This window comes from Mytilus edulis, chromosome 1 (assembly GCF_963676685.1).
Source record: "Mytilus edulis chromosome 1, xbMytEdul2.2, whole genome shotgun sequence".
Taxonomy (NCBI): Eukaryota; Metazoa; Mollusca; class Bivalvia; order Mytilida; family Mytilidae; genus Mytilus; species Mytilus edulis.
In genome coordinates, this window is record NC_092344.1 from 111,282,711 (window position 1) to 111,309,089 (window position 26,379).

The following is a 26,379-nucleotide window of genomic DNA, read 5'->3' on the forward strand; positions in this document are numbered from 1 at the left end:
AAAAAAAAGGAAAAGGAAAGAAAAACACTAAAAGAATAACAACCAAAATTTAAAAAAAACCAGACAATTACTATTTACAAAATCACAAAACACATCAAAGACAAATGCTATAAGAATGCTCAGAATATTCAACATGTTAAATGTGGGCAGTAGACGCAAGATCGAAACTTGATCAAATGATACAATTTTCTTAATTGTTTTAAAGGGGAATGCTTTTATATAAAATGAATGATTTTTGAAATATAAGATATATCTCACATGCAATATCTTATTTTTAAAATCTCTAAGCTAGACATGTAACATATTAGATACCATTGAAAAAACAGCATTGATATTAAATGTACTAATGTAACTGCACCTGGTATACAGTTCGACAATTAAATGTCTCATCACTCATAATGTCAAAAATATTTAATATTAAAAAAAATCATGCTTTTTGTGATTTTACTTTTTAATAATGTTTTGATTTGAGTTTTATATAATATAAAAAATGGAGATGTGGTATGATTGCCAATGAGACAACTGTCCACAAGAGATCAAACTGACAAAGACATTAACAACTATAGGTCACCGTAAGGCCTTTAACAATGAGCAAATCCCATACCGTATAGTCAGCTATAATAGGCCCCGATATGATATAAACACGTTATTATTATAAGGCTTTTGACTAAAACAAATGAAACAGCAATATTAAAACCGCCTCTACAGAACTTAGCACCACATCATATCGACAACACTGCCTTTAAAAACAATGGAACACTATGTTTATAGAAAAAAATGAATTTGAATGCTTTTGAACCAAATATTGTTTTGAAAGGCAAATAAAGGCAATAGTAGTATACCGGTGTTCAAAAAGTATGATCATGCAAATTATAGGTTGTGTATGGATTCCCATATATTAGAATATTGCACTGAAAATTTCACTATAGACTTTATGTCCTTTTTTGCAAAAGTAAGATATGATAAGAGACATGAAGCGTTGTATTTCAGGAGACACTCATTTATGAAAATAAGGAGATGAATTATGATTGCCGATGAGACAAATATCCACCATAGTTCAATGAAGTAGATATTATTTGTCAACTTTAAAACCCGGCTTCTTAATCAGTTTAGTAGATTCGAAGATACTTTTATACCCTGTATATACACCCAGTCTCGCTACATTTGGAGTTAAAGCGACTCCCCTAATTTATCTTCTTAAACGACCAATGGGATTTGATTTAAAAATTGGTAAACTACTGTTGACTATAGAGATACTTAATGTAACCTTTAGATAACTACTTATTCTTAAATTCAGACCATTATACATATTGTATTGTTTGTAGCACAATAAGAAAGGGATTTACTTTTATTGTTTTTCATAACTTAATTATCACAATAATTATTCTAATGCAATTATTTTGTATCTATGATTCTGATTGGATGACAGTAAGCGTAAAATTCTCTATCTCCTTGTCTGTAACTAAGGAAGCCGACATTTTGAATTGCTGAATGTATTGACATGTAATTTCTACAATAATAAGCAAAAATACTCACATGTTTCAACTAAAAATCTTCTTTTGATCAGATTTTATTACATTTTGAAGCGGCACAGAAGCCAGAAAACGCCCGGTGTTTATGTTTGACGCCGGAAGCATACATATGGCGTCACCTAGTGTAGGGACCAATTTGAAAGAAGATAATTTCTTTTCGCGGAATTTTATATAATGAAGATTTTACCACTGAAATAATGATTAAAATTTAATTATAAACTTGTTTTGCATTAGAATAGAGATAACTGTATTGTATTTGAAGCTTTGCGGACGTCTATCGGTAGTTTTACTGTCGCAAATACCCGTTTACCTGTTTCCTCTACGCGTCGCCAGGTAAACTAAATTTGCGACAGTAAAACTACCGATGGACGTCCTCAAAGCTTCAAATACAATACAGTTATCTCTTAATTTATAAATTTGATAACTTCAAGTAAAGCAACAATTGGCATTAATAATAGGATACTCAAGTCATTAATATTTCTTTCAACTTGGAAATAACATACAAGGGATATACAGGCGCTGCTACCGTATTGTTACAGATATGTAAACTTACAAATCGGAAATTAGAATATCTATTTTTGTAAACCGAATCTTATTGTTAATGTTTTGATGTGAGTGAAGAATAATTCTTTAACTTCATTGTATTTTCAATGGGTTCAATAGAACAATTGGGACCAGCAAAGTCACTTACTTTCTCATTTACAACAATGATATTGTGTAGATTTTGAAAAATAATAGAACAATAAAATCGTAGGTTTCGAAGTAAATGGTCGACATCTTGATTCCTGATCAAACAGTTGAATTAGTGTGATTTACACATCAACCGATATTTTTTGTCGAATTTTTCTGCAAGGATATATACAACAATATAATTTGTTTGTACAGGTGTTTACTAACATATGTTAATTCATAAAAATATAAGAAGGGTGGGCGATTGTATATTATATAGTGTATTGTTTTTAATTCTTATTGCAATGAAACATGCAAATGTGGAGCAGGATCGATCTGCTAATCCTTTTCGGAGCACCTGTGATCAACCCCAGATTTTGGGTTGGGTTCATTTTTCTCAGTCTTTAGTTTTCTATGATTTGTTTTGTTTTGTGTTCTGTTGTTTGTCTTTTGGTCTGTTTCTTGTTTTGTCATGGTGCTATCAGTATATTTTCGAATTCTGATAGAAAAAAAGGAAATGAGGTTTCCATCCATGACACAAATTCAGTACATATAAAAAGAAGATGTTGTATGATTGCCAATGAGACAACTCTCCACAAGAGACCAAATGACACAGAAATTAACAACTATATATAGGTCACCGTACGGCCTGTATCACCATACCACATAGTTAGCTATTAAAGACCAATAAATATCACTGTAAAACAATTCAAACGAGAAAACTAACGGCCTACTTTATGAACAATAAGGGAACGAAAAACATATATGTATAAAAAAATGACAATAACTGAATTACAGGCCCCTGACAAAGGACATGTTAGCGGGATCCCAACCGTCTCATAACCTCGAACAGTGGTGTGACAGTACAACATGCACAACAGAATACACACTAAAAGCAAAGGAACAGCGGTTTTATCGTTGTTCTTCAACTCAAAGTCACAGTGAGACTATCAACACGTAGTAAAATCACTTTCGCCTCACTCCAGTTTAAAGAGTTTATGGTGTGAGCGGAATTCTTTTTAAAATACGTTGGGTACACTCTGCAAAAAGAACATACTGAAAAGTAGAACATATTTAAAACAAAATAGTTTGTACGTAAAAAGGGTCTATAGGCCGCCCCAAAAACATACTTGGATTAAAAAGTTTTGAAATTGCGATTGAATCTCTCTTTGGTATATTTCTCCTCTCTAATAAAAAAAATCTGGAAATATAGATATGCCTTTTTTCATCTGTTGCCAATTATCTCGTATTCTGGTTATCCTAATTTTGGCTCACAGCGATTCAACCCATTGACCAAAAAATTTCGTAGAAAAGTATGATTGACAATATTTAAGAACGTGCTAGTCAAATTAGATTTTAGACTCGAATTCGTCAATATATAAATACTGTAATGCGTAATTTAGACTTGAACAATATTTGAAAGAGTTAATGGCTTACAGTATATCATCAATATCAACATATTTGTTTGCAAATTAAGATTTAAAAAAGACCATTTCTATTGTGTTCTTTTGATGAATACCAAGTAGTTTGGAAAGTCGATAAAGCAAATTTCCAAAATAATTGACGATAAGTTGATTCTTATTGATATGATATACCATATGGCTTATGTAAAGATATTAGAAAGTGAATTGATGATGACCATTATTAGCGCTACGCCGAGAAGAACATATGGAATATACATAAATCAAGCTACAGGGGAATTTAGATAGAATACCTATGCCACTAATATCAAGGTAATACAACAATATGGTGATAGTTCCCAGTTCTAAAGGGTTGAGGTATCAGATTGATTAAAATGCCCAAACCACAATTACATCGACCCAATAATGATATGAAGTCGAATAATAAAAAAAAGAGACAAACAATAAAAAAGGTAGTGTAAACACTGATAAGGCGAAGCCAAGACCGACAGAACACAATAAAACAAAAAATGCCGAAAAGACGGACAATAGCTTACAAAACAATACACGAAGAACAGAAGACATAATATCACAAAACCCACCGTAGTAGATATCGGGTTATAGTCTATAGGTATATACTGCGCAACACGTGACATCCGAAAAAAGAACACGAGAGAATGACTACGACTGTTATAAGATTTACATAGTCATCTCTGACACAAGTATTTCGTAACAGTCATCCAACTCATAATCGCACTCGTTAAACTACCGAAGGGATATTTGCATGAATAATAATAGACAAAACCTATATCAAATGTGTCCCGGCAAAATACATCTAATGTTATCAATACAAACTATTATACTCATTGTCGTTAATATCATTGAATTAAACATAATCAGTACATCCAGAAATATAAAGTCAATAAGATCCATATACGAAAACTTTGTTTTAATTGTACAGTCCCCTTCATGAATGTGACCTACCGAATTAGACTATTTACCAGATTTGTTATCTCATTAGCAACACGACGGGTGCCACATGTGGAGCAGGATCTGCTTACCCTTCTGGAGCACCTGAGATCACCCATAGTTTTTGGTGAGGTTCGTGTTGTTTATTCTTTAGTTTTCAATATTGTGTCATGTGTACTATTGTTTGTTTGTCCTTTTCATTTTTAGCCATGGCGTTGTCAGTTTATTTTCGATTTATGAGTTTGACTGTCCCTCTGGTATCTTTCGTCCCTCTTTTAAACTAATTTTGATCTGAAACGATAACTTTGATCTGAACAGCTCTTAAAAGACTAAACAATAAGTTTAGTACTGTTTAGCTAGTACGCTTGGTGTCAATTATGGTCAGTTAAGGATGACGTTGACCGAAGGACTGAATATGACTGAATAATTCAATGTTCAGACTTTTAAGATGATGTTAAGTTCAAAATTACCAGTACAGAACGAAATTCATTTACTTGTGGTGAAAGAGAATAATTTTTGCAACTTTAATTTTTCGCCATTCTTAAAGACTTAATAAGCATTGATTAATTGCAAAGTAATTACATTGAATCTACATGAATCAAGCAGTGTTGTGTAAGTTATCTAAGGAGGAAAGAGGCCGAATATTTTTTGTTATATATATATAGGATCGACATTAACAAAGTCGTTAGAATATTTGTTCACATATTCAAAGCGAGGTACAAGGTTGAAAAGTAAATACATCCCACAAAATTTCTTTTGTAACTGACACATTGATTTGTATGGTGAAATAGGTTTTGGACATTGAGTTAAAATTGAAGTGTTAATACATCATCTAATTTATAAATCCGTTTAACTATCATTATTGTGTAAAGATACGATTTGTTAACATTCATCAATTTTTCAACTAGGTATTAACTATCCTTTTATGCGGTTTTGCGTGTTCTCTCTTAAAAAAGGAAATAACTAATTACCAAAATTCCATCTATGCTTTCCTATATGGGGAACAGTTAAGAGTTTGTAAATGTTTATCAGATCTCAAGTATGCACGACTAAGTACACATCCGAATTTGAAATCACTTCCTACATAAGGAAGTGTTTACTCATCATCAACATGGCGTTACATATAACATTGTATGTTTATGTATCGTTATATATACTTCTTCAAAGTAAGTTTTTATTTTCAATGCAATAATGTACTCTCTAGCGAAAAGATTATCAATCCAAATGTTACTATCAAATTCTTCGACAAGAGTTATATTGAAATGAGTACGCCAGTGTTCCTTTTCATACATTATTTATGTTATCTTGTCTTTTGTCAAAGTAGTAAGCTGTTCGGCTGATACTTCATGTAATTGTCCATATCCAACATATTGTGATGGTGGAAGGTGTATGTGCAGAGATGGGTTCAATACAACAACCTGTACTCAATCTACTGACATGTGCCGTAAGTAATCTATATGTGTATCACAATGTTCTATGCTCTTCATCGTAAATACTGTCTAATTTCTAATAGAGATAAGGAATGACTGCCATGAGAAAAATTTACACTAGATACTGAATGACGTGGATGTAAGCACATGTAAATAGATGCACGATGAAACAATCGGAAAAAAACAATATCGTATAGTAACTTATATAAGGTACCAACATGACAATACGTAAAAAGTAAATTCACCAAAATACCAAACTCCAAGGAAAATTCAAATGGCCTTTTAATTAAAAGCTCAGGCTCATCAGACGAATGGATAACAACTGTCTTTCCTGTTTTGGTACAGGCATTTGTTTTCGTATAAAACAGTTGATTAATCCTGGTTGTTTAGCTTGATAAACCTCTGACTGTTGCATAAAATTCAATGATATTGACAACGATGTCAACAGGTCAAACAACAGATCCACCGTCCTAATTGATGAGTTTGTACAAACGAAGGAAAAAATGAATATTACAGAGAATAATTACAATCAATCAATTACAGGCTCTTGACTTGGGAAATGCTACTACAGATACCAATAGCATTTTAGCGTTTTCCTCTTACTTCTGTTTGCAGACTGTTCCAGTGGAGAAGAATGTATGTACGGAAACTGTACATGTGCACAAGATGTCCAATTCTCCTGTATGATGCTTCCATTATGTGACAGCAATGTAAATATTTCGTGTAAACATAACGCAACGTGTGTAATAAAGGAAAATCAACCATACTGTATATGTCCATCTAATATAACAGACTGTAATCCAAATCGATGTGATGAACAGCCGTGTCCTATTGGTGAATGTATCCCCAGAAAAAACAATGATTATAATTGCAAATGTCCGAACGGAGGTGTTGGTAAAGATTGTAAACTGAACATACATTGCACAGAGGGGTGAGTTCATTCGATTCTAACGATTTTTGTGAAATATTTCGCATAGATTTTACCAATTAGGAATTTTTCGCTAAACACCATAAATATGTTAGTATTTGTTGGACAACTTAAGTTTTATGTGTAATTGATTGACTACTCACTCAAATTTTACCTCAAAGACAAAAAAACTGTTATCGATTTGTATTATAGAAAACCACTTAGTTAGACAACAGATCGTCTAAACATTGTCGAAGGGTATGCAATGTACCGGTCATAGTTAAGGACCGTTCAGTTACTACTAGAATCAAGACGAAGAACATCAACTGGAGTTGCTGTAATAAGCAAATGACATTCACCTTGTGTTTACTTCTATGTTTTTTGTTTGTTTTAGATTTTGTACAAATGGCGGAACATGCTTTGAATTCCAATATGCTAAATGTAGATGTATGAAAGGTTATGATGGCCCACGATGCGAGAACAATCACATGTTAAGCGAATGTGATCAATTCGCAACAAGAAATATAACCACTAATCCCATCTCGAATGAAACAGAATGCATATGCAAGCCAAATTTTAAAGGTGATTCTAAATCTACGGCTATAAACATAAACGCCGTTAAAAGGCTGTATGTTAAATTACCTTTAATCTGAACGATATAGAAATGTTATGTTTTCAAATTTTTACAAAAGTGTCTTTGAGACACTTTTCATAAAAAAAAATACAGTAACATAAACCACATTTAAAACTGCGGATGGAATCCTGATTTACTTTACAAAAGAGAAAAGAAGGGCACATTGATAGTGCAATGAACTGAAATTATTTGTTTCAACCTTTGATGAACATTGTATAATTCAGAAAACTTTGTGATTTACTTTAAAACAAAGGCATTTTTTTTTCTTTTTCTTTTATGTTTTGTCGCGTATTTATACTGATTTTTTAAAATGCATTGATACTTTTTGCTTTAAAATTGTTTAACTCTAAATACTTTGCTTTAAAATTGTGTAACACTAAAATCCTTGCTTTAAAATTGTTTAAATCACAAAAATATAGAAGAGCAAAAGTAATCTTCCTAATTCACCTTTGACCTACGGAGTGGACACTAAGATTCCATTGCACGACGAATGATGCCAGTTACTAAGATGTTTTAACTAGCGTGGAGTTGATAGAACATTAATGCTATAAATTATTTATAATTTAGGAAAGACGTGCAGTTTATTGGACTGCACAAAACAGAATGAATGTGTATATGGTTTGTGCTATTCAGATCCTTCGACACCTCAAAAATCTAAGTGTGTCTGTCCATCAGGAATGACTGGGACCTACTGTAATGATGATATTGATGAATGTCAAGACACACCTTGTTCCAATAATGGGACATGCAAAAATATATTAGGTAAGAATTTTAATTACGTATATACCAGTTTTAATTAAGATAGTTTTGCCCAATATTTTTGATTTAACGCCATGCATATATATGATGATCTGTCTTTATATCCAACTATAGACCTCCTTTCTGGTTCATAGTTTGCGTTTAAGTTTATATCAAAGAATAGAATGACAATAATTTCTCCATTAGTGTCCTAATGTCAGATAAAACTAGTCATATATTAAACAATCAAATCATTGCCAAATTCCATAGTATGGCATCTTCTGAACATTTGAAAATACCTACTATGTTTTGGTTATATAAACTATATAAAACACCGTAGAATTCTAGGAATTGTTTTACAACTAATCTTACTAGTTCCATCGGGTAGGTTAAGAGCATACCATCACATTTGATTGAACAAAATATCAGCACACAATCGATCTTGTTCTTTGCTTAAATCTGCAAATTTTGAAATAGATGAACAGTAATATGTACAAAACTTTTGAATTTTTCGAAAAACTAAGGATTTTCTTACCCCAGGAGTAGATTACATTAGCCGTATTAGGCACAACTTTTGGGAATTTTGGGTCCTCAATGCTCTTCAACTCTGTATTTGTTTGGCTTTTTAACTATTTTGATCTGAGCGTCACTGATGAGTCTTATGTAGACGAAACGCGCGTCTGGCGTATAAAATTATAATCCTGGTACTTTTGATAACTATTTACACCACTGGGTCGATGCCACTGCTGGTGGACGTTTCGTCCCCGAGGGTATCACCAGCCCAGTAGTCAGCACTTCGGTGTTGACATGAATATCAATTATATGGTCATTTTTATAAATTTTCTGTTTACAAAACTTTTGAATTTTTCGAAAAACTAAGGATTTTCTTACCCCAGGAGTAGATTACATTAGCCGTATTTGGCACAACTTTTGGGAATTTTGGGTCCTCAATGCTCTTCAACTTTGTATTTGTTTCGCTTTTTAACTATTTTGATCTGAGCGTCACTGATGAGTCTTATGTAGACGAAACGCGCGTCTGGCGTATAAAATTATAATCCTGGTACTTTTGATAACTATTTTGCACAAGTTGAAGACACAGCAAAATAACAAATTTGGTGAATTTTGTAGGATCTTTTGTATGTCACTGTCCAGACAATTCCACTGGAAAGAGTTGTGACAAAACGCTAAGTGATTGTCTGATTCCTGATAAATGTTTAGAAGTGGCACAAGACGGAACATGTGACGTATGTATTAAACATTCTATGAAAGAGACCGTTTAAATAAGCTTCTAGGATAAATGTGGTCGTTTTAGCAATTATTTCGATAAAGTTTTTATCTTAATTGACTTATTCAAAAAGAAATATGAGGCTGAAGTTCGGATTTGTTTTTTATAAAAATACACTGGGAATTCATTATATAGGAAATGTAATAGATACATAAATGGTAGAATAATAATAAATCCATATCAAACGATATAATTAATAGTCATAGTTACATATTTTCGTAGATTTCACATCAAACACGTTTTTGCATAAACTTTCAATCAGTAATTAGCACAACAACATTATCCACACATTCCTGAATGAAGTGCTTCCACGCTTGCTTAACACTCCAATAAGTAAGTAAGTAAGTAATGACTTTATTTAAAGAGGGTGACTCAATTTCGGTAATACAATTTCGGTAATCTACCTTGAGGCCCTCACAAATCATCTTATGAAATAATCAAAAGAGGCATACCCATTGTGGCCTTGGACTGTTGTCTTCTCTTTGGTTGGTTGTTGTCTCTGAGACACATTCTCTATTTTCATTTTTAATTTCATTCAAATCTTATCGGTACACGTTTTACTCTAATCATGAAATCAGGAGTTTAATCAAGCTTTTCGTTTCTAATAAAATGCATAGCTGTAACTTTATCATGAAGTGCACGTACAGTCATATATTTTTTTTATTTTATTGAAAAATAATTTATTTAGCAATGCCCCCTGATTGTTTTCTGTCTATCAAACTAACAAAATCATATGAAACATCTATGTAATAAACGTATGAAAAAGACTTCAACGTTAGGTCATACAAATGCAAAAAAAGATATAGTTATTCTGTGTTGCATTATTCTAAACATGTGTTCAACCAATGCAAGCAAGTTCCCCGCTAGATTTCCAATGTGTGTTAAGATAAAAGAGGCAGAAGATACCAAAGGGGAAATAAAAAGACATAAGTTGAGGAAAAACGACCATCACTATCGTCAAAAAGAAAACCGAAAATTACTATAGTCAAAAGAAAATCGGTAATTACTAAAATCAAAATGAAAAACGACGAAGAAGAAAAACAGAAAAAATAATTTAGAAAACACTTCACAGAAAACTTAAATTTGAATTATACTGACGTGTAACGAGAATATTGTCTTCAGCGATCGAAATCATTTCAAAAATATACGATTGAGTAATGCATTTTTTTTTATACTGAAGAAGCAGGCGATTATGACAAAATCTTAAAAATCCCAAAGAAAATATTTCTATAAAAACAAATTTCAAAAACAATATGCGTCTAACAACAAGGTCAACATTTTCTTTTTGATATTTTGAAAAACAAAAACCATATCATTATATGTGATAATACAGAAACACCAGCATTCTACGTACTATGTTTGTAAGAACATTTTAAGGTTAATAACAAATTATTAAGCTTGCTTTCATTACATTGTTTGAACATATTAAAAAAAACCTTATAATACCTATAATGGTTGTAGGCAAACTGTAATGATTTGGCATGTAAATTTGATGGCGGCGATTGTATCTTGAGCAAGGATCCTTGGGACAGCTGCAAAGAAGAAAAAGGGTACTGCAGGTCATTGTCCGGTAATGGACGATGTGACCAGACGTGTAATAATGAAGATTGTCTATATGACTTATCAGACTGTAACAAAATAGACAACACGACTTGTTCGGTTAATTGCACTGAGGCATGGGGCGATGGACAATGTCAATCGCAATGTACTTCCCGTGTATGTGGTTATGATGGCTCCGATTGTATTAGGACTGGAACTTCATCAATAGGAACAATAGTAGTGAATTACTTTTCAAGATCAGCGGAGGGATACCGATCAGTTGGACGTTTATTAAGCAGCCACAGTGGAGCATACTTTACCTTTAAATCACAGACCACTCCCATGCTCATGATAAATACAGAACAACAAAAGCTAATGTCTACAACTAGTAGAGAATCAAAGTATGTTTTATGAATATGACACTCTAATGAGTATTTGATAATTACATTTTGAAATTTACATCAATTTCATCTGTAATCAATATGAACAAAATGATAAAGCTCAGCAATACTTTCCATTATATTTTTAAGAGTGGCCGTAGTTTTACTCAAGTAACTAGAAAGTTTTTTTTTTTATCTAACAACAGTAAGGTCAAATTTAAAGATGCATCTGTGACACTAACGACTCTTATTAGTTTTGAGTTGAAACTGTGACACTAGTTTGCATCGGTAATTTCTTTTTATTCGTTAGGTATACAGCCTTTTATGACGTTAGTAATTCCGTGAATTGCACAACAACTGTTGGGTGTTGGAATGACACTGAATCATTGTCCAGATTTTCTGCAGTGATCTATATGAGGAATGGGTTGCTCTTTCACCATAACATGATGCCACTTACGATACAAAATATAAGAGGTAATTATTTCCAATTGTATTTCACTGAATTTTAGATGTGTTCAAATAGCATTGATAAAACAAATAAGATGTTCTGCATTTTTTGCTACATAAGTTTTCCCTTTTCAAAATTATGAGGCATAAACTTATGCAAGTATTGTTCATTACCAGAAAACATAGTTGCTTCAAAAACAGAATAACTGCTTGGTATTATTTCAGCATGTTTGGTTGGTTACTATGGCGAAAATTGTGACCATCCCTGTCCTACACATTGTAATAATACTTTGGAGTGTAATATTGCTACGGGAACATGTCTAACCGGATGTGTTGAAGGCTTCTGGGGGGAAAGGTGTACAAATCAATGTAATGAGCACTGCGAGAAAGGAGGATGCAATGGAATTGATGGGAATTGTACAGATGGCGCCTGTAAAATAGGATACGAAGGAGCACAATGTGACCAGAGTAAGTAATTCCTTAAAAGTAATATCCAAAAAAATCATTTAATGTTATTATAACAAATGATAAAAAATTACTCAAACATTACGCTTAGCATCCACAAGATAAATAGAAATAAATAGCATATTTTGTTTTTATGATAATACTTTCCTCACTTAAAATTTGCAAAAAATTTTTTCAGCCATATGACTTTTTTTTTACAATACAAATTGTTAGCAAATTTAAAACATTTTCCCACCAAAAAATATTTTTTTACGTACATTTGTTGCCCAAATGAATAATTTTAAAACAGGTATTTTTCCCAAATATTTAGAAATTTTGCATCAATTTGTGATTAGGTGCAAAATGAGGATTGATTTCTACTAAATTTTAGTTTGGTTTACATTTTTCTTCGCATAAAAACTACCTTAGGCTAAATGTGAACTATGATTTATAATTTTACAACCACATAAAACAGACCATTCAATTATTATTTAATAACGTCTCTCAGTCGTCTCTTAGACGCTATAGTATTCTTTGATTTGTATTTATGAATATCACTTTTTAATATTTAAGTCTGGATTTTCTTTTGGTATCCATTTGACGTGGGTCTGTACATCCCGTCATTGTGTTATTGTTCTATGATAAGCGCATGTTTTGTATTCTTATCCGACATGTTTGCTAATATGCGTTGTCTATATGCCTTTTTGTGTTTCTTTGTTAGTATGAATTGTCTTTGTACTCATACATCCCGTCATTGTGTTATTGTACCATGATAAATGTTTGTTTACATATTTATTTGTTTTTATAATGATTAAGATAATAACTCAATGTTGAATGCTGTGACCCTATATTGACATTTTTACCTATTTTCTCTGGGGTTTTTTTCACACATCGTTGTCAATATAATGGAATTCGTTCGATGTGTTTGATCTTTTGATTTTGCCGTGTGATTAGAGACTTTCCGTTTTGAATTTCCTCGGAGTTCAGTATTTTTGTGATTTTTCTTTTATGATGTTTTTCTCTAAAACAATAAACAAGTAATAAGTAAAGAAACCGAACTCTTTGTAATTAAGGTAAACCACGCCTACTGACTTCTTGAAAGAAGAAAAAAACACGCCAATTCACCTTGTATTAAATATACACGGTTTGCGTTTTTAATCAATGATATCTGTTTTTTGCTGCACTTCAGTGTTTCTGTTCTTTCGTTGTTTTCCATCTTTTAGTTGATATGTTCCCTCGGTTTCAGTTTGTAATCCGGATTTGTTATCTCTCAATCGATTTATGATTTTCGAACAGAGGTATACTACTATTGCCTTTAAATCCATAGAACTGTATAGGTTTAAGATCAATGAAAATATTTTGGGAGTTAATCCCCAAAAGTGCTTCGGACACATAACATATGTAATAGCAGTTGTTATCCATTCCTTTGGTGTGTTTTATCTTTTGATTTTGCCATTTGACGAGGAACTTTTAGTTTTGAATTTTCCTTTGATTTCAGTTTGTTGGTGATTTTTTTTATTATTTCATAGGACTTGATAAATTGTACAGACACTTTATTTGCATTGATGAACCGTTTACGTTTCTTTCTTTTTGTATTGTTATTGTCTCGTCAATTTCATATCTTCTTTTATTCATATCTTTTATTAAAGAATGCCCAGTCGGGACGTATGGAATGAACTGTATACAGAATTGTAGTGTTAACTGTGACACTGATACATGTGATAACGAGAACGGTTCATGTACCTGCATGGCAGGATATAAAGGGGAAGATTGCGCAACAGGTAAAGTTGTAAACGGAAGACTGAAAATTATAGTTTACGGCCAACTGTATATTAGATGTAATAAACTAGATACCAGGATTGAAATTTTATATTTGCGCCAGACGCGCGTTTCGTCTACTAAAGACTCATTAGTGACGCTCGAATAAAAAAATGTTAAAAAGGCCAAAAAAAAAAAATACGAAGCTGAAGACAAATGATAACTGATGAGACTAGAAATTGAAGTTACGTACAACTATCAGACAGGCATGGTAATAACTAATTGCTGTGAGACTATGGAAGAAATATAGCTCTAGTACAACTTGTTTTGTAATAAGGTAAGTGTGCAGCTAGTTGGAGACTTAATCTGTCAATGAACATTGCAACATCATTTATTAGTCGTGTAAAGCTTCGGAAATTAAACAAACAATGAGAAGATTTTATGTATCCCTTATACAATTCACATTTTGTTTTGCTCACATATTGTTATAACTTAATTCTATGCGACTATCATACATTATTAGCTATATAATCAGGTTTTATCCACCATTTTTTACATCAGGAAATGCATGTACCAAGACAGGAATATGACAGTTGTTTTCAATTTGATGTGTTTGAGCTTTTAACTTGCCATTTGATTAAGGACGAAATTTCTTTTTAGGATGTGAAAGCGGAAAATATGGAAGAAACTGTATGCTAGACTGTGGGATGTGTTTAAATAAAGAAGCTTGTGATGGAGTGAATGGAAAATGTCAATCTGGCTGTGAAGCAGGATATAGTGGCGAAATGTGCAATCGTAAGTATCAAAACCTCACCTTTTTCATTTTTTACTGATAGAACCTCTTGATATTGGTGTTACAAGCACAAGTATCTATACCTCACTTCTTTCATTATTGACTGATAGAACCCCTCCATCTAGGACTACTAAATTATAACACTAACTTGATTTGATCATACACCTCTAACCCTTAAGACAAAACATTCAATTCGTTTGCAACAAAGATATAAAAAAAAATCGTAAGTAAGATGATATGAATGAGCATTATAAAACAGCGAGTATTGAAAATGATCTACATTTGAAAAAAGTGATTTTTTTCAACTAATATAAAGTATCATATACCGATTTCAAACCGTGTGACGGAATAACCTTTATCAAGTACAATGAAAGCATAATTTAGGTAAGCCTGCCGAGCCCACTTTTCCAAAGGAAAAAAACCGGTTTGGAATTAACGTTCTTAACACTAAAATAGCATAAATGGGAAACATTAATTAATAATGATTTAAATTTTAAAAAAAATAGGGTCAAATATAGTTACTATTACTCTATTATCATAGAAACGAACAATAACTCGTTTCGAGAACGGTAAAAAAAACTAGTATTTTTTCAAAGGCAAAATTCCATCATCACAGCCTGAAACCCTTGGTTTAAAAGCTCCCATGTGATCAGCAACCGTCTATAAAGTGAACCCTGATATGATGACACGAATTGTAAGCGACATAGAAATGTAAAGTTTCCAATCGGCAAGCTAAAATCATCTGTTTTGTCGCAAGGTTTTGTAATCAATCGACCATCATTGTAATAAGGCAGACTTAACTGTATTTGTTGTATCTTCTATTTCAATTAAGATGGACTATAAACTACGTTTAACAAAGTCACCATAAAATAAAATATTTAGTAAGAGGGCATTATCTATTTAACAGAACGTGAAGTTAAATAAAGACAACAGTAGTATACCGCTGTTCAAAACTCATAAATGAAATGGAACGTCACGCACGCTGTTCCTACAACCCCTATGATTTAAAACAGATTCGAAATTTCATCCGCAAAACAAAATAAATTGTTAACAAACAGTTTTCACTAACCACTATAAAAACTAATTCAGTATGTATTTCCCTTTATGTTCATATAGTTCTTGGTTATATGCTTAGTAATATCTAGTATATTTGAGGATTAAAACAACAAAGCTATGTGAAAAAAACGGATGTCCAACGTTCCATTTTTAAACAACTGTTTTAACTCTTATGTATAGTGATCCTATTTCTTATTCTCTGATCTTCCCGAAACTTGACAGAAGCAACGAAGTGTGTCAGTTCTCAATTAGATTAAATCCGTTCTTTTTTTTAATTTCGTTTGACTCGGCGGCTGCATATTAAGCTGGAATAAGAAAAATGTCCAATGACGTTTTTCGTTGACTTAACGGCTGAAAAGTAGTTTTATAAGTAGACATAGCTAAAAATGTCTAAAAAATGTGAGATAATTATAACATTTACCGAAAGAACAAACATTTGCCTCATTGTTGGTGAGTTCAAAAATTGTAGATTCTATAAAACCATCTCTACACAGTCGTTTTTCAAGCGGTAGCCATTTTGTCCAAGTTGATATTTCATTTGTCCAAGCAATTAATGCGGGTTTTTTACCTGATATTTCAATAAGTAATTTATAATTTACCAAAACAAAAGTTAGATACACGAATAGTTCATAAAGTCTAGATTCTTTTTTTTATTAACTGCATGTTTGGGTCTTACAGGAACAAAATGCTACGAAACATTACAAAACGGTAGCCATTTTGTCCAAACGTCGAAAAACGTCGAAAAATCCAAACAAACTCTTTTTTTTCGACGTTACATGTGCAAAATTTGTTCCATTGTATATTCCTGATACTTAAAACTAATCGCGTGGTGAAATTTAAAAAAAAAATGCTGGTTGTCGAAAATAAAAAAAAAAACACGGTGCATGAAACGGAGGTAACTGAAAGACTTATTGGAAACAGCGACAAAACAGTTTCATTAAATTAATGCAACCCCGTATTATACGGACGATTCAGGAGTAAATTAGTACATTTCAAAAGCAAGCGACTTCAAATGACTGGGAAAATAATTTTCAAGATCGGGTTATAGTAATTTAATTTAATGGTTGTATTTCGACAAATTATGTGTCAAGCAAATTTTTAATACAATTCAATTCAAATTAATCAAGGGTAAATATGTTTTTATTTCCTTGCAGAGTGTCGGATATATTTGTATTAGGGTTGAATCACGATATGAAAAATTTACAATGACAGATGATATGCACCATACAATTTAACAGCCTGCGATTAAAGTTTTGTTATAATTTATTTATTGAAAACCGTATACTTCTGTCCCATTTTTCCTTCCTTCAAGTTCATTACTCACGACAATACAACATTTTAAGGTGAATTAAGGGTAAAAATTATTTAATCGGATTCCACAACTTAATGTAAATAAATTCATGGTAAATAGACATCTCTTCGACATCGTGGTGGTGTAACGTCGTGTTGTAAGAACATCGTGCGCAACGTTTGGATAAAAAACAAAATCGGGGTAACAAACTAAAACTGAGGGAAACGCATTAAATATAAGAGGAGAACAACGACACAACATTAAAATATTACACACTCAGAAACGGACTAGTCATTAGACAAAATCCTATGAGAATAACAAATATAACATCAAAACCAAATACATGAATATGGGATACGTCTCAAAAATAAGAGAAAACAAACGACACAACGTTTGGATAAAAAACAAAATCGGGGTAACAAACTAAAACTGAGGGAAACGCATTAAATATAAGAGGAGAACAACGACACAACATTAAAATATTACACACTCAGAAACGGACTAGTCATTAGACAAAATCCTATGAGAATAACAAATATAACATCAAAACCAAATACATGAATGTGGGATACGTCTCAAAAATAAGAGAAAACAAACGACACAACGGAAACACAACGTTAAAATGTAACACACACAGAAACGAACTATAATATAACAATGGCCATATTCCTGACTTGGTACAGGACATTTTTAAAGGAAAAAATGGTGGGTTGAACCTGGTTTTGTGGCATGCCAAACCTCCCTCATTTATGGCCATGTGAAATATAACATTACAATGACAACACACCATTACAGGACTACAATATAAATAAATAGGATAACATAATTGACAAAGAAACACACGAATAATAGCTAACAAAAGGCAACAAGTTTAAAATTTTAATACGCCAGAAGTGCATTTTGCCCACACAAGACTTACTACTGACGCCCAGATACAAAAGTTTGAAAGCCGAAACAAGTACAAAGTTGAACAGCATTGAGGACCAAAAGTTCAAAAAATTTGTGCCAAAAACGGCCAGGGTTTTCTGTTAGGTACCAGAACATCCCTATTATTTAGAATAATTTATACCTTTGCAAACAGTAAATTTTATAAAATGACTTTACAAAAATGATTTATTTAGTTTCTTTACATTCTTCCTTAGAATTTCCTGTGTGAATTTTCCTAAAATGAATTAAGAAACAAGAGAAGCACAGTTTGTTCCCAAGAACATACCAATTGTTTGTTAAAAAAACACACCATGCAAACGTAACAAGTATGTTGTCAATCAAGATATCAAGCATTTTTTTTGTTCCGATCCAAGTGGATTTTTACATGATACGAGTTATCTATTCCTAAGAAAAGATACGTGTATCTAAGTTAGGTTTTCTTTTTGATGAAACAAAGCAGAACCAATTCTTTCAGTTTGTCTTTTAGTTTGGTACAGGTAATAACTGAGGTGTAAATGGTAGAAAAGTCGAATATTTTTATGACATTGCTAGAGGAAAGAGATTGTATGTACTCTTACAGATCTTTGGAATCTCCAGTATCCACATCCGATTATGTAAAATAGTTTCATGATAACTTGGAAGCTCGGTTTTGATTACTGATAAAATAATAAATACCTGATTGTTATGATTTAGAACGATGTTACATGGAACACTTAACATTTGTTATATTGTAAATCTTCTATTCAAGTTTACGGATTAGTGTATAACCTTTGTGTGTGAGTATATGTCGGTAAAAACTAAATGAAGACAAAAGAAAAAAAATGTGCGTCAATATTGAGAACTAAAACATGTGCTAGACCCCATGAATAAAAATTACCGCTGGTCATCTAAATACTGATAACGTTATAATTGCGTTAATAGAATGCCATTAATCCCGGGAGCTTAAATCTATTAATTTAAAGGACAATTGGACCAATAAATTCAGTTAAGGATTATGCCAGCCAATAGGTAAATGGTAGTTTCTGAAGACAAAGTCTACTGCACCTCGTTTTTGTTTGTTAATTATTAAATTACATAAACTGTTTGATAAACGACTAAGCTATTGACCATTCACCTGGAAACTCATACACTCCTTGACACTAACCAATGAAAAAATCCTGTACAATATCAGGTCTGTTCCCTTGGGATTTCAACTAAAGGCGAAAAAGTAGGTCTTCCTTCACTGTACTGGAACCAAAATTGCCTCTATAGAATACGTTAAGTATTTGACAAAAGCTCCACAAAGCCTCTTTACAATTAATGATCATCTACGTTACAATCTACGTCCCTTTTCTGTGGTAATTGTATAAAAGACATTCAACTACACTGCGCTTTATGTGAGCCAAAATTTGTTCCTGTGAAAAAAGTTCCAGTGGAACTAATTTCACATGAAATATGTTCTTGGAGAACTTTTTTCACAGACAATTTTCATATAATTTGTTCCATCTCTATGAAATAAGTTCCACACTTTACCTGGTGAAATAAGTTCTGGGTTAGTGAAATTTGTTCCTTGCCTAGTGAAATAAGTTCCATGATTGTGAGATTTGTTCCTTACCTGGTGAAATAAGTTCTGAATTTGTGAGATTTGTTCCTCACCTGGTGAAATAAGTTCCTCTTCTATGAAATATGTTCCACTAGTTAAACAAGTTATCTTATATACTGAGCACTTGTCATCAGTGAATTTAAAATCATTATAAGAAACATGTATTATATTGATAATGTAATAAATTATAAGTGTAAACATTCAATTTGGATCCTTTTGAGTAAATCAAAAATCTAATAACGTTCTCAATTAATAAGACTGAAAATGACACTTATGAACCAGGAAAGAGTAGAATAAAGAAATAATAATAAAAGTAATTTTGAAAAAAAAGTATTATAGTTTAAGTTGAACATTTGTATTACTTTGAAAAGGACAATGTAACTGACCAATTATTTTAAAGGCATACAGAAATAAAAGACACACTCTTTTAAAACTTAGCAATGACCATAGATAGGTACATTGTATGATTAGAACACCCATGATCAGCAGGAAACAAGGAGGTTGAATACTACATAAATGATAAAACATACATTGTAGATACAAATAATGATACATTATCATCGCTTTTATTTCTTATCTTCATCCTACAGTCATGCCTTAATTGCAAATGTACCCCATGCAAGCATAGTACAGCATCCAGCTTGCTTTATAATTTTTCAGGGTAACAAGAAAATATTTCGCTGTGCAATAGGTTAAAGGTATTTATTTTCTGTAAAATAGGTCCGAGCAGAACATTTTCAGTGATTCTTGAAAAATGTTTTCGTTTAAAACTAATATCACAGGAACTTATTTCACTTTTTTTCTTCAAATTTTAGTATTGGAACAAAACTCATGGAGCTGTGATTTTTGTTCCGGAACTTATTTTACATTAAGTTAAAAAATTAGTTCCGGAACAAATTTTATAGTGCTGGAACAAATTTTCTGTGATATAAGTTCCAATGGAACATATTTCATATGAAATTTGTTCCGCTGGAACAAATGTCAAGCCGGAACAAATTTTTTGTTACATTTACACTAGTATTCCTCAATCTAGACTGAAACAGATTAAAAGAATGAGTCTAAATTTGTGTCACGAAAGAGAATGTATAAACTCAATAATTTCTTTGCATGGCTCAGACATTAAATCTAATACTTTTTCTTCTTTAGATTGTGAACAAGGAAAATATGGCAAAGACTGTAAACTTTCATGTTCTAATTGTGAAAAAGAATTGTGTAATCCTGACACTGGGGCCTGCACTCACGGATGTACACCGGCGTATACTGGAAAAGACTGTAAAAAAGGTATTTTATGATTAAGTATGAATTTTATCGCTGTGCTTTTTTCGGTAGTGTCAGAAAGCTTTTTTTGTAACGGCTAGAACGATTACAAATAGACAGTTTTGTAAGGTGAAGGGAGCGTAGCTTTAGCCATATACGACGCTATTGATTTAACTTCAACACACTGACGATGTGACTAGAAGTCATATTTCACACAGAAGTTTTTTTTCTCTCTTGGGCTTCGTGGCCTATTGACCCTTTTTGTAAATCGTTTAATTCATAACTTAATCTAAAATTGTAGAAATACGTCACTAGTTTAATATGAAATTTCTTTTATCACTGCCAACTATGCTCCTTCCAATATATAGGTAAACTTAAAACGATTATAACCAATCGAGTGGACTTGTTTAACAAACCTCATTTGAAATGGAAATAGAAATCCACTTCCTCTTGTGATAACCTTAATGGTCCTTAATGTGTAGACACAAATTGGTATAATTTGAGCTAGTATGTAATACTGATTGAAGTGAAAAAAAAACGTCTTGTATTGTCATCCGTATGTAGCAAACTGTTATGTGTGTCAATATTTAACAGTTGAAACTTGCATTCGCTTTTAATATTCTCACATTTTATAAATACAATACATGTATATAACTGTATATAGTCTTGCAGTCGGTGACCTTACAATACATGTTGATCCCTCTTCAGCAGGCATGATGGTGAAATGCCAGCTTTGTGTATTTCCTCGTAATATTTTGCTAATACTTAAACTATTGTCTATCAATATCAATACATGCATTTCAATTTTGTCCATGATCGTCTATAACGCACCGTGCAATGTAGCACCATCCCTTTGCGTCTTTTTTTGGCTTGGGTTGTTAAAAAATGTCTTATATTTTTTTAGCATGGAGTATCCACAGAACACCATTTTATCCCATTCGATAATTTAGCATGGGAGTTTCCCATTTTCGAGGACCTTATTATCAATCACTTTGATTAATATAATGTTTACATAAAAAAATGAGTCAAATTATAAGTATTTTATAACTGTAAAATGAAGTGTAATCATTAACAGTCTATATAAGTTTAACTTAAAGTTAACATATTCCCTTAATAAAATTGAGAAAGGAAATGGTGAATATGTCAAAGCGACAACCACCCGACCACAGAGCAAACAACAGCCGAAGGCAACCAATGGGTCTTCAATGCAGCGAGAATTCCCGCACCCGTAGGTGTCCTTCAGCTGGCCCCTAAAATATGCATAATAGTACAGTGATAATGGACGTCATAATTTATAGGAACAAGTTACCCCATATATTTCAATTCTTGTTTGTGGACCAAGTGTAAATAAATAATTTGAGTTGCCTAGATTATTTTCTTTGGTTTTAAATAATAGACATATGAATAAACAAACAGAGAAAAATGACATTTGCTTGAAAATGTTTATCTTGGTATGATCGTAAGGACAGGAGGAGGATAATACTTTTTGTCTGAATATTTCTATTTCAGTTTTAAAGTCTGGACAGAAGCAAGATAATGCCAACAGCTCAACCATCATAGCAGTGATAATTGTACTTGTTATATTGATAGTTGTTGGACTAGCAGTAGCATGCATATTATGGTTCGTATACATTTCTAACATTATGTCTTATGGTATATATTGCTCATATAACAAACCTGGTAAATAGTCTAATTCGGTAAGTCACATTCGTGAAAAGGGGACGGGATTGTAGTTATGACATAACATATCCGATATCATATGTGAAACTGATATTCCATAACGGTCAACAAACTCGTGATGGTGTCCGTGAAATCTTTATAAAAAATGGAAAACAACACGTTTAATAATTTATTGCGTCCGAAGCGCTTTTCTGGATTTACCTTCATCAGGAACGCTCAAAGCCAAACATTTGAAATCCGAAGATGGGTAAGTACCGAAAATCGTTGAAGAGCTATATGTCAAAAATACCTAAAATAAATAGCCAAATTCATCTAAAGCCAACTTTGCCTGAGGGAGTTGTAAATAACCCTACATTTATGTGTGATACATTAACCGATTACAAAATTGGTTAAATGGATTATACTGTAGTTAGAATCCAAAAATCAGTCTGGTAGTCTCACACAAATAAAAGGACAGTGAATTTTGCACAAGTAATAAAAAAGCGTGAACCTCAAGAATGAAGGCTCAAATAAAACTAAATAAGACGCAAAATATAGTCATTGTAAATAATTTGGGGAAAATCATCTCATGTTTTAATCCAGATCATCCCATGCCATATTTTTGGTTTAAAAAGATATGTTTGATCAAAAATTGAATAAATATTTCGAAGAAAAAACCTTTCTTGAAATAAAATCTTATTCCAGGCTCATTGCATTTTAGGTTAACTGTTAATTTCAAACAATAGGGCTCTTCACGGTTAGTTCGGCCATATTGGATAGGGGGCAGATTTTCATAATAGAGGTAAAAATGGTGTGAAAAATACGGGAAAACATCATTAAAACAGAGCTGTTGCTTGGAAACACACATAGGATTTCCCACACTTTCATACCATTTCCACCTCCTTCCAAAAAATCTGCCCCCTATCCAATATGGCCGAACTAACCGTGAAGAGCCCTATTGTACGGAATTTATATATAACATTATTTTAGTTATTTGATGCAAATGATTGAAATACCTTTGGCATACATAATTGATTATCCGATTTTTACAACAGGAGAAGGAATCAGGAAGGTTCTTATGTTATGGACGAAAAATTGTCAGACCAGAAAAACATATCTGCATTAGAACTACAGGCGGTTCATACAGAAGAGGAACCTTTAGTTGCCGTCACACCTATTGGTAAATCAAATGTTGATACAAATCTTAGCAAAAACAAATATGTTTTCCTATACAAGATACAAAGCTTGGAAAATAGATATGGTATCCTTTACTTCAGCTGTTCCATACACATTCCAAAGAAAAAAAATAGACACAAACAATGACATATGCTTGAGTATAAATGTCATAATAAATAAAGGAAGGTAGAAAACTATCTTTGACCATAAAAACTAGCTCACACACCGAAAAGCAGACCTTTTATAGACCACTTTTGGATTCGTTTTTTATTCGTCAAAAACTATCGTTTTATTGAACATCAATTGTGCGTTTACGGTTTTCGTCACTTTCTTCCCATGCTAAGGAACGGATGAAAAATATGATGGTATATTGCACGAATTATTCGGCAAATATTAGTACAAATTAAATAATTCATAATCAGCACTGAAACCAGATAATTGTGATTAAGTCCCTACGGAACAAACATTGCTTCCAGTTTATCCTTGCATAATGATGATCCAGAAGACGCTTTATGAACTTTAAAAGTGCATGTGTACAGGCTGGTCATTATATCTGGTGAAGAACGCCTTAAAAGCATAGTTGAAAATTTCCGATGAAGGACATTACTAGAAAGTGGTCTAATCATGTTACCTATTAATGATATGCATTATTCATATATATCGAAACCCAAGGACATGCAGGACGTTGTTCTTGAGAATAAATAAATTCGATAATGGTATTTATTTCTCCAAGAAAATTTTCACGGATAAAAAAAGATGTAAAAGGATGAAAAAGTAAGAAGTAAAAGAAAACGTTGTTTTATGTCGTCATATATATTATTTGACAAGATCCTTTTAAAGAGAAATGAAGATTCGTAAGGGATATTTAAACTCATAAGCCAAACTGACAATACCATGTCAAAATAAAACGAAAACGACGAAAGAGAATCAATATAGATATAAATAATATATGTAAGTGGAACGATTTGGTTCCGAAGGCTATTTGTTTAAACACAAAGAAAGAGAGTTAATATATAAAAAAGTTGAAATTTTATATATTGAAGATAATTCTGATATTATAGTATCCCTTTGTAGATAAAACCTTCCCGGACGCAAAACTTGTCATAGAAAGTGAAGGTGGTAACCAAGAAGAAGATGACAAACAGCAGAGTGATACAACAAGGTCAAGTAAGGCTAGTGACTTCCGTCCGGAGAGTATTCATGGCAACGGTCCAGGAGGTGTTTATGTCGGCACAGCTGAAAACGGTGGTATTCAAGTTGAAGCTAACAACAGTTCGGAGATACAGGAATGTAAGACCAACGAGGACAGCCCCGAAAAAGATGGACAGCAATCTGAACCAATAGGCGTTCAGGAAACTAGTAAGGAAGATAAAGAACAATCTGTCCAACAAAGTGCCGATAGTGTTTCAGCAAATGACAACCAACTACCTTTAGATGACCAGAATGAAAATACTTCAAAGGCAAGTGAAAAAGCCCAGGAATCAAATGAAGGAAATGAAACAGTCGAAAAACCAGACATGAATCAAGCAGAACCTGTAACTACTGTAGACAATAACGGTGTAGTAAACACCAATCAGTTGTAAAATTGTTGGTATTTTGTTCATACGTATGTTACCAAATCAAAATTAAAACAGTTTGCATTATAATGTCCCTTTTGGTAGTAAACTCGTTCTTATGCATCCCTTCTTTACACATGTTTAAATCTAAACGTTCCTGGTGATGATTGATCCAGAAATGTGTTTCAGATGCTTTGGAACTTCAGTATATCATCTCGGTCTTATTGATATGAACCCATCTGAACTTTTCTCTATTGACATCATGCATATTACTCATATGAGACTAAGTGATAAGAAGTTTTCATGCAAATGTTTAAATCGAAATGAATGAAATAAACATCTATGAATTATACACATGATGATCGCTTATGTTTAAAAAAAAACAATATTAGACAACAATTATTATGTCAACTTGCTCAAATTCCAATTAGTAAAATTTATTGATATTTTCAAGGAATATGATCACTGTGCAGCATCACCAACGGGTATACGTACCCAAGAAGCGATAGCAAAAACAAATATGAATGTTGAACTTGTTTTTATAATATTCTACGTATTGCTGAAGAGAAACGTTTTGTAATACTGATTCCTGGTAATGTAGCTACTACTAAGAGGCTGATAATGGTCCTCAATTAGCTTTCTCTCCCTAATAAACGTCAGAATCTAATAGGGAGTACCTGTTTATCGACGCACATTTATCGTTCAATCATTCATTTGATGTTTTCGTAGAACACATGTATGTCTTATTTCAATCTTGAACAACACTGTATTTCAAAATAAACTATTGTTTACACAAAGAAACTCGTGTAAATAAAGAATATCAATTGTACGGCTTAAAGTGGCGAACAGCTGTTTACAGCACAGGGATTATGATAGGTACTTTTTACCATAATTTTTTCTTTGCTTTAGGGTACTTATATCCGATAGTGATGCTACACAATTATGGTGGT

General features: G+C 32.4%; 1 protein-coding gene across 1 annotated transcript in view; it reads left to right on the forward strand.

Annotated features, from left to right (window-relative positions):
• The window catches only part of LOC139498878 (cell death abnormality protein 1-like), a 44,869-nt gene extending 19,353 nt beyond the window's left edge, over positions 1-25,516 (forward strand). Inside the window, exons 12-26 of the mRNA XM_071287503.1 lie at positions 5,595-5,736; positions 5,892-6,014; positions 6,616-6,931; positions 7,302-7,489; positions 8,109-8,303; positions 9,408-9,523; positions 11,026-11,504; positions 11,794-11,957; positions 12,156-12,398; positions 14,024-14,155; positions 14,793-14,927; positions 20,928-21,062; positions 22,548-22,659; positions 23,753-23,877; positions 24,948-25,516. Of these exons, the coding sequence (XP_071143604.1) occupies positions 5,595-5,736; positions 5,892-6,014; positions 6,616-6,931; positions 7,302-7,489; positions 8,109-8,303; positions 9,408-9,523; positions 11,026-11,504; positions 11,794-11,957; positions 12,156-12,398; positions 14,024-14,155; positions 14,793-14,927; positions 20,928-21,062; positions 22,548-22,659; positions 23,753-23,877; positions 24,948-25,456 (3,114 nt within the window). The 3' untranslated portion in view covers positions 25,457-25,516. The remainder of the gene's footprint in view (positions 1-5,594; positions 5,737-5,891; positions 6,015-6,615; positions 6,932-7,301; positions 7,490-8,108; positions 8,304-9,407; positions 9,524-11,025; positions 11,505-11,793; positions 11,958-12,155; positions 12,399-14,023; positions 14,156-14,792; positions 14,928-20,927; positions 21,063-22,547; positions 22,660-23,752; positions 23,878-24,947) is intronic.
• The last annotated feature ends 863 nt before the right edge of the window (positions 25,517-26,379 follow it).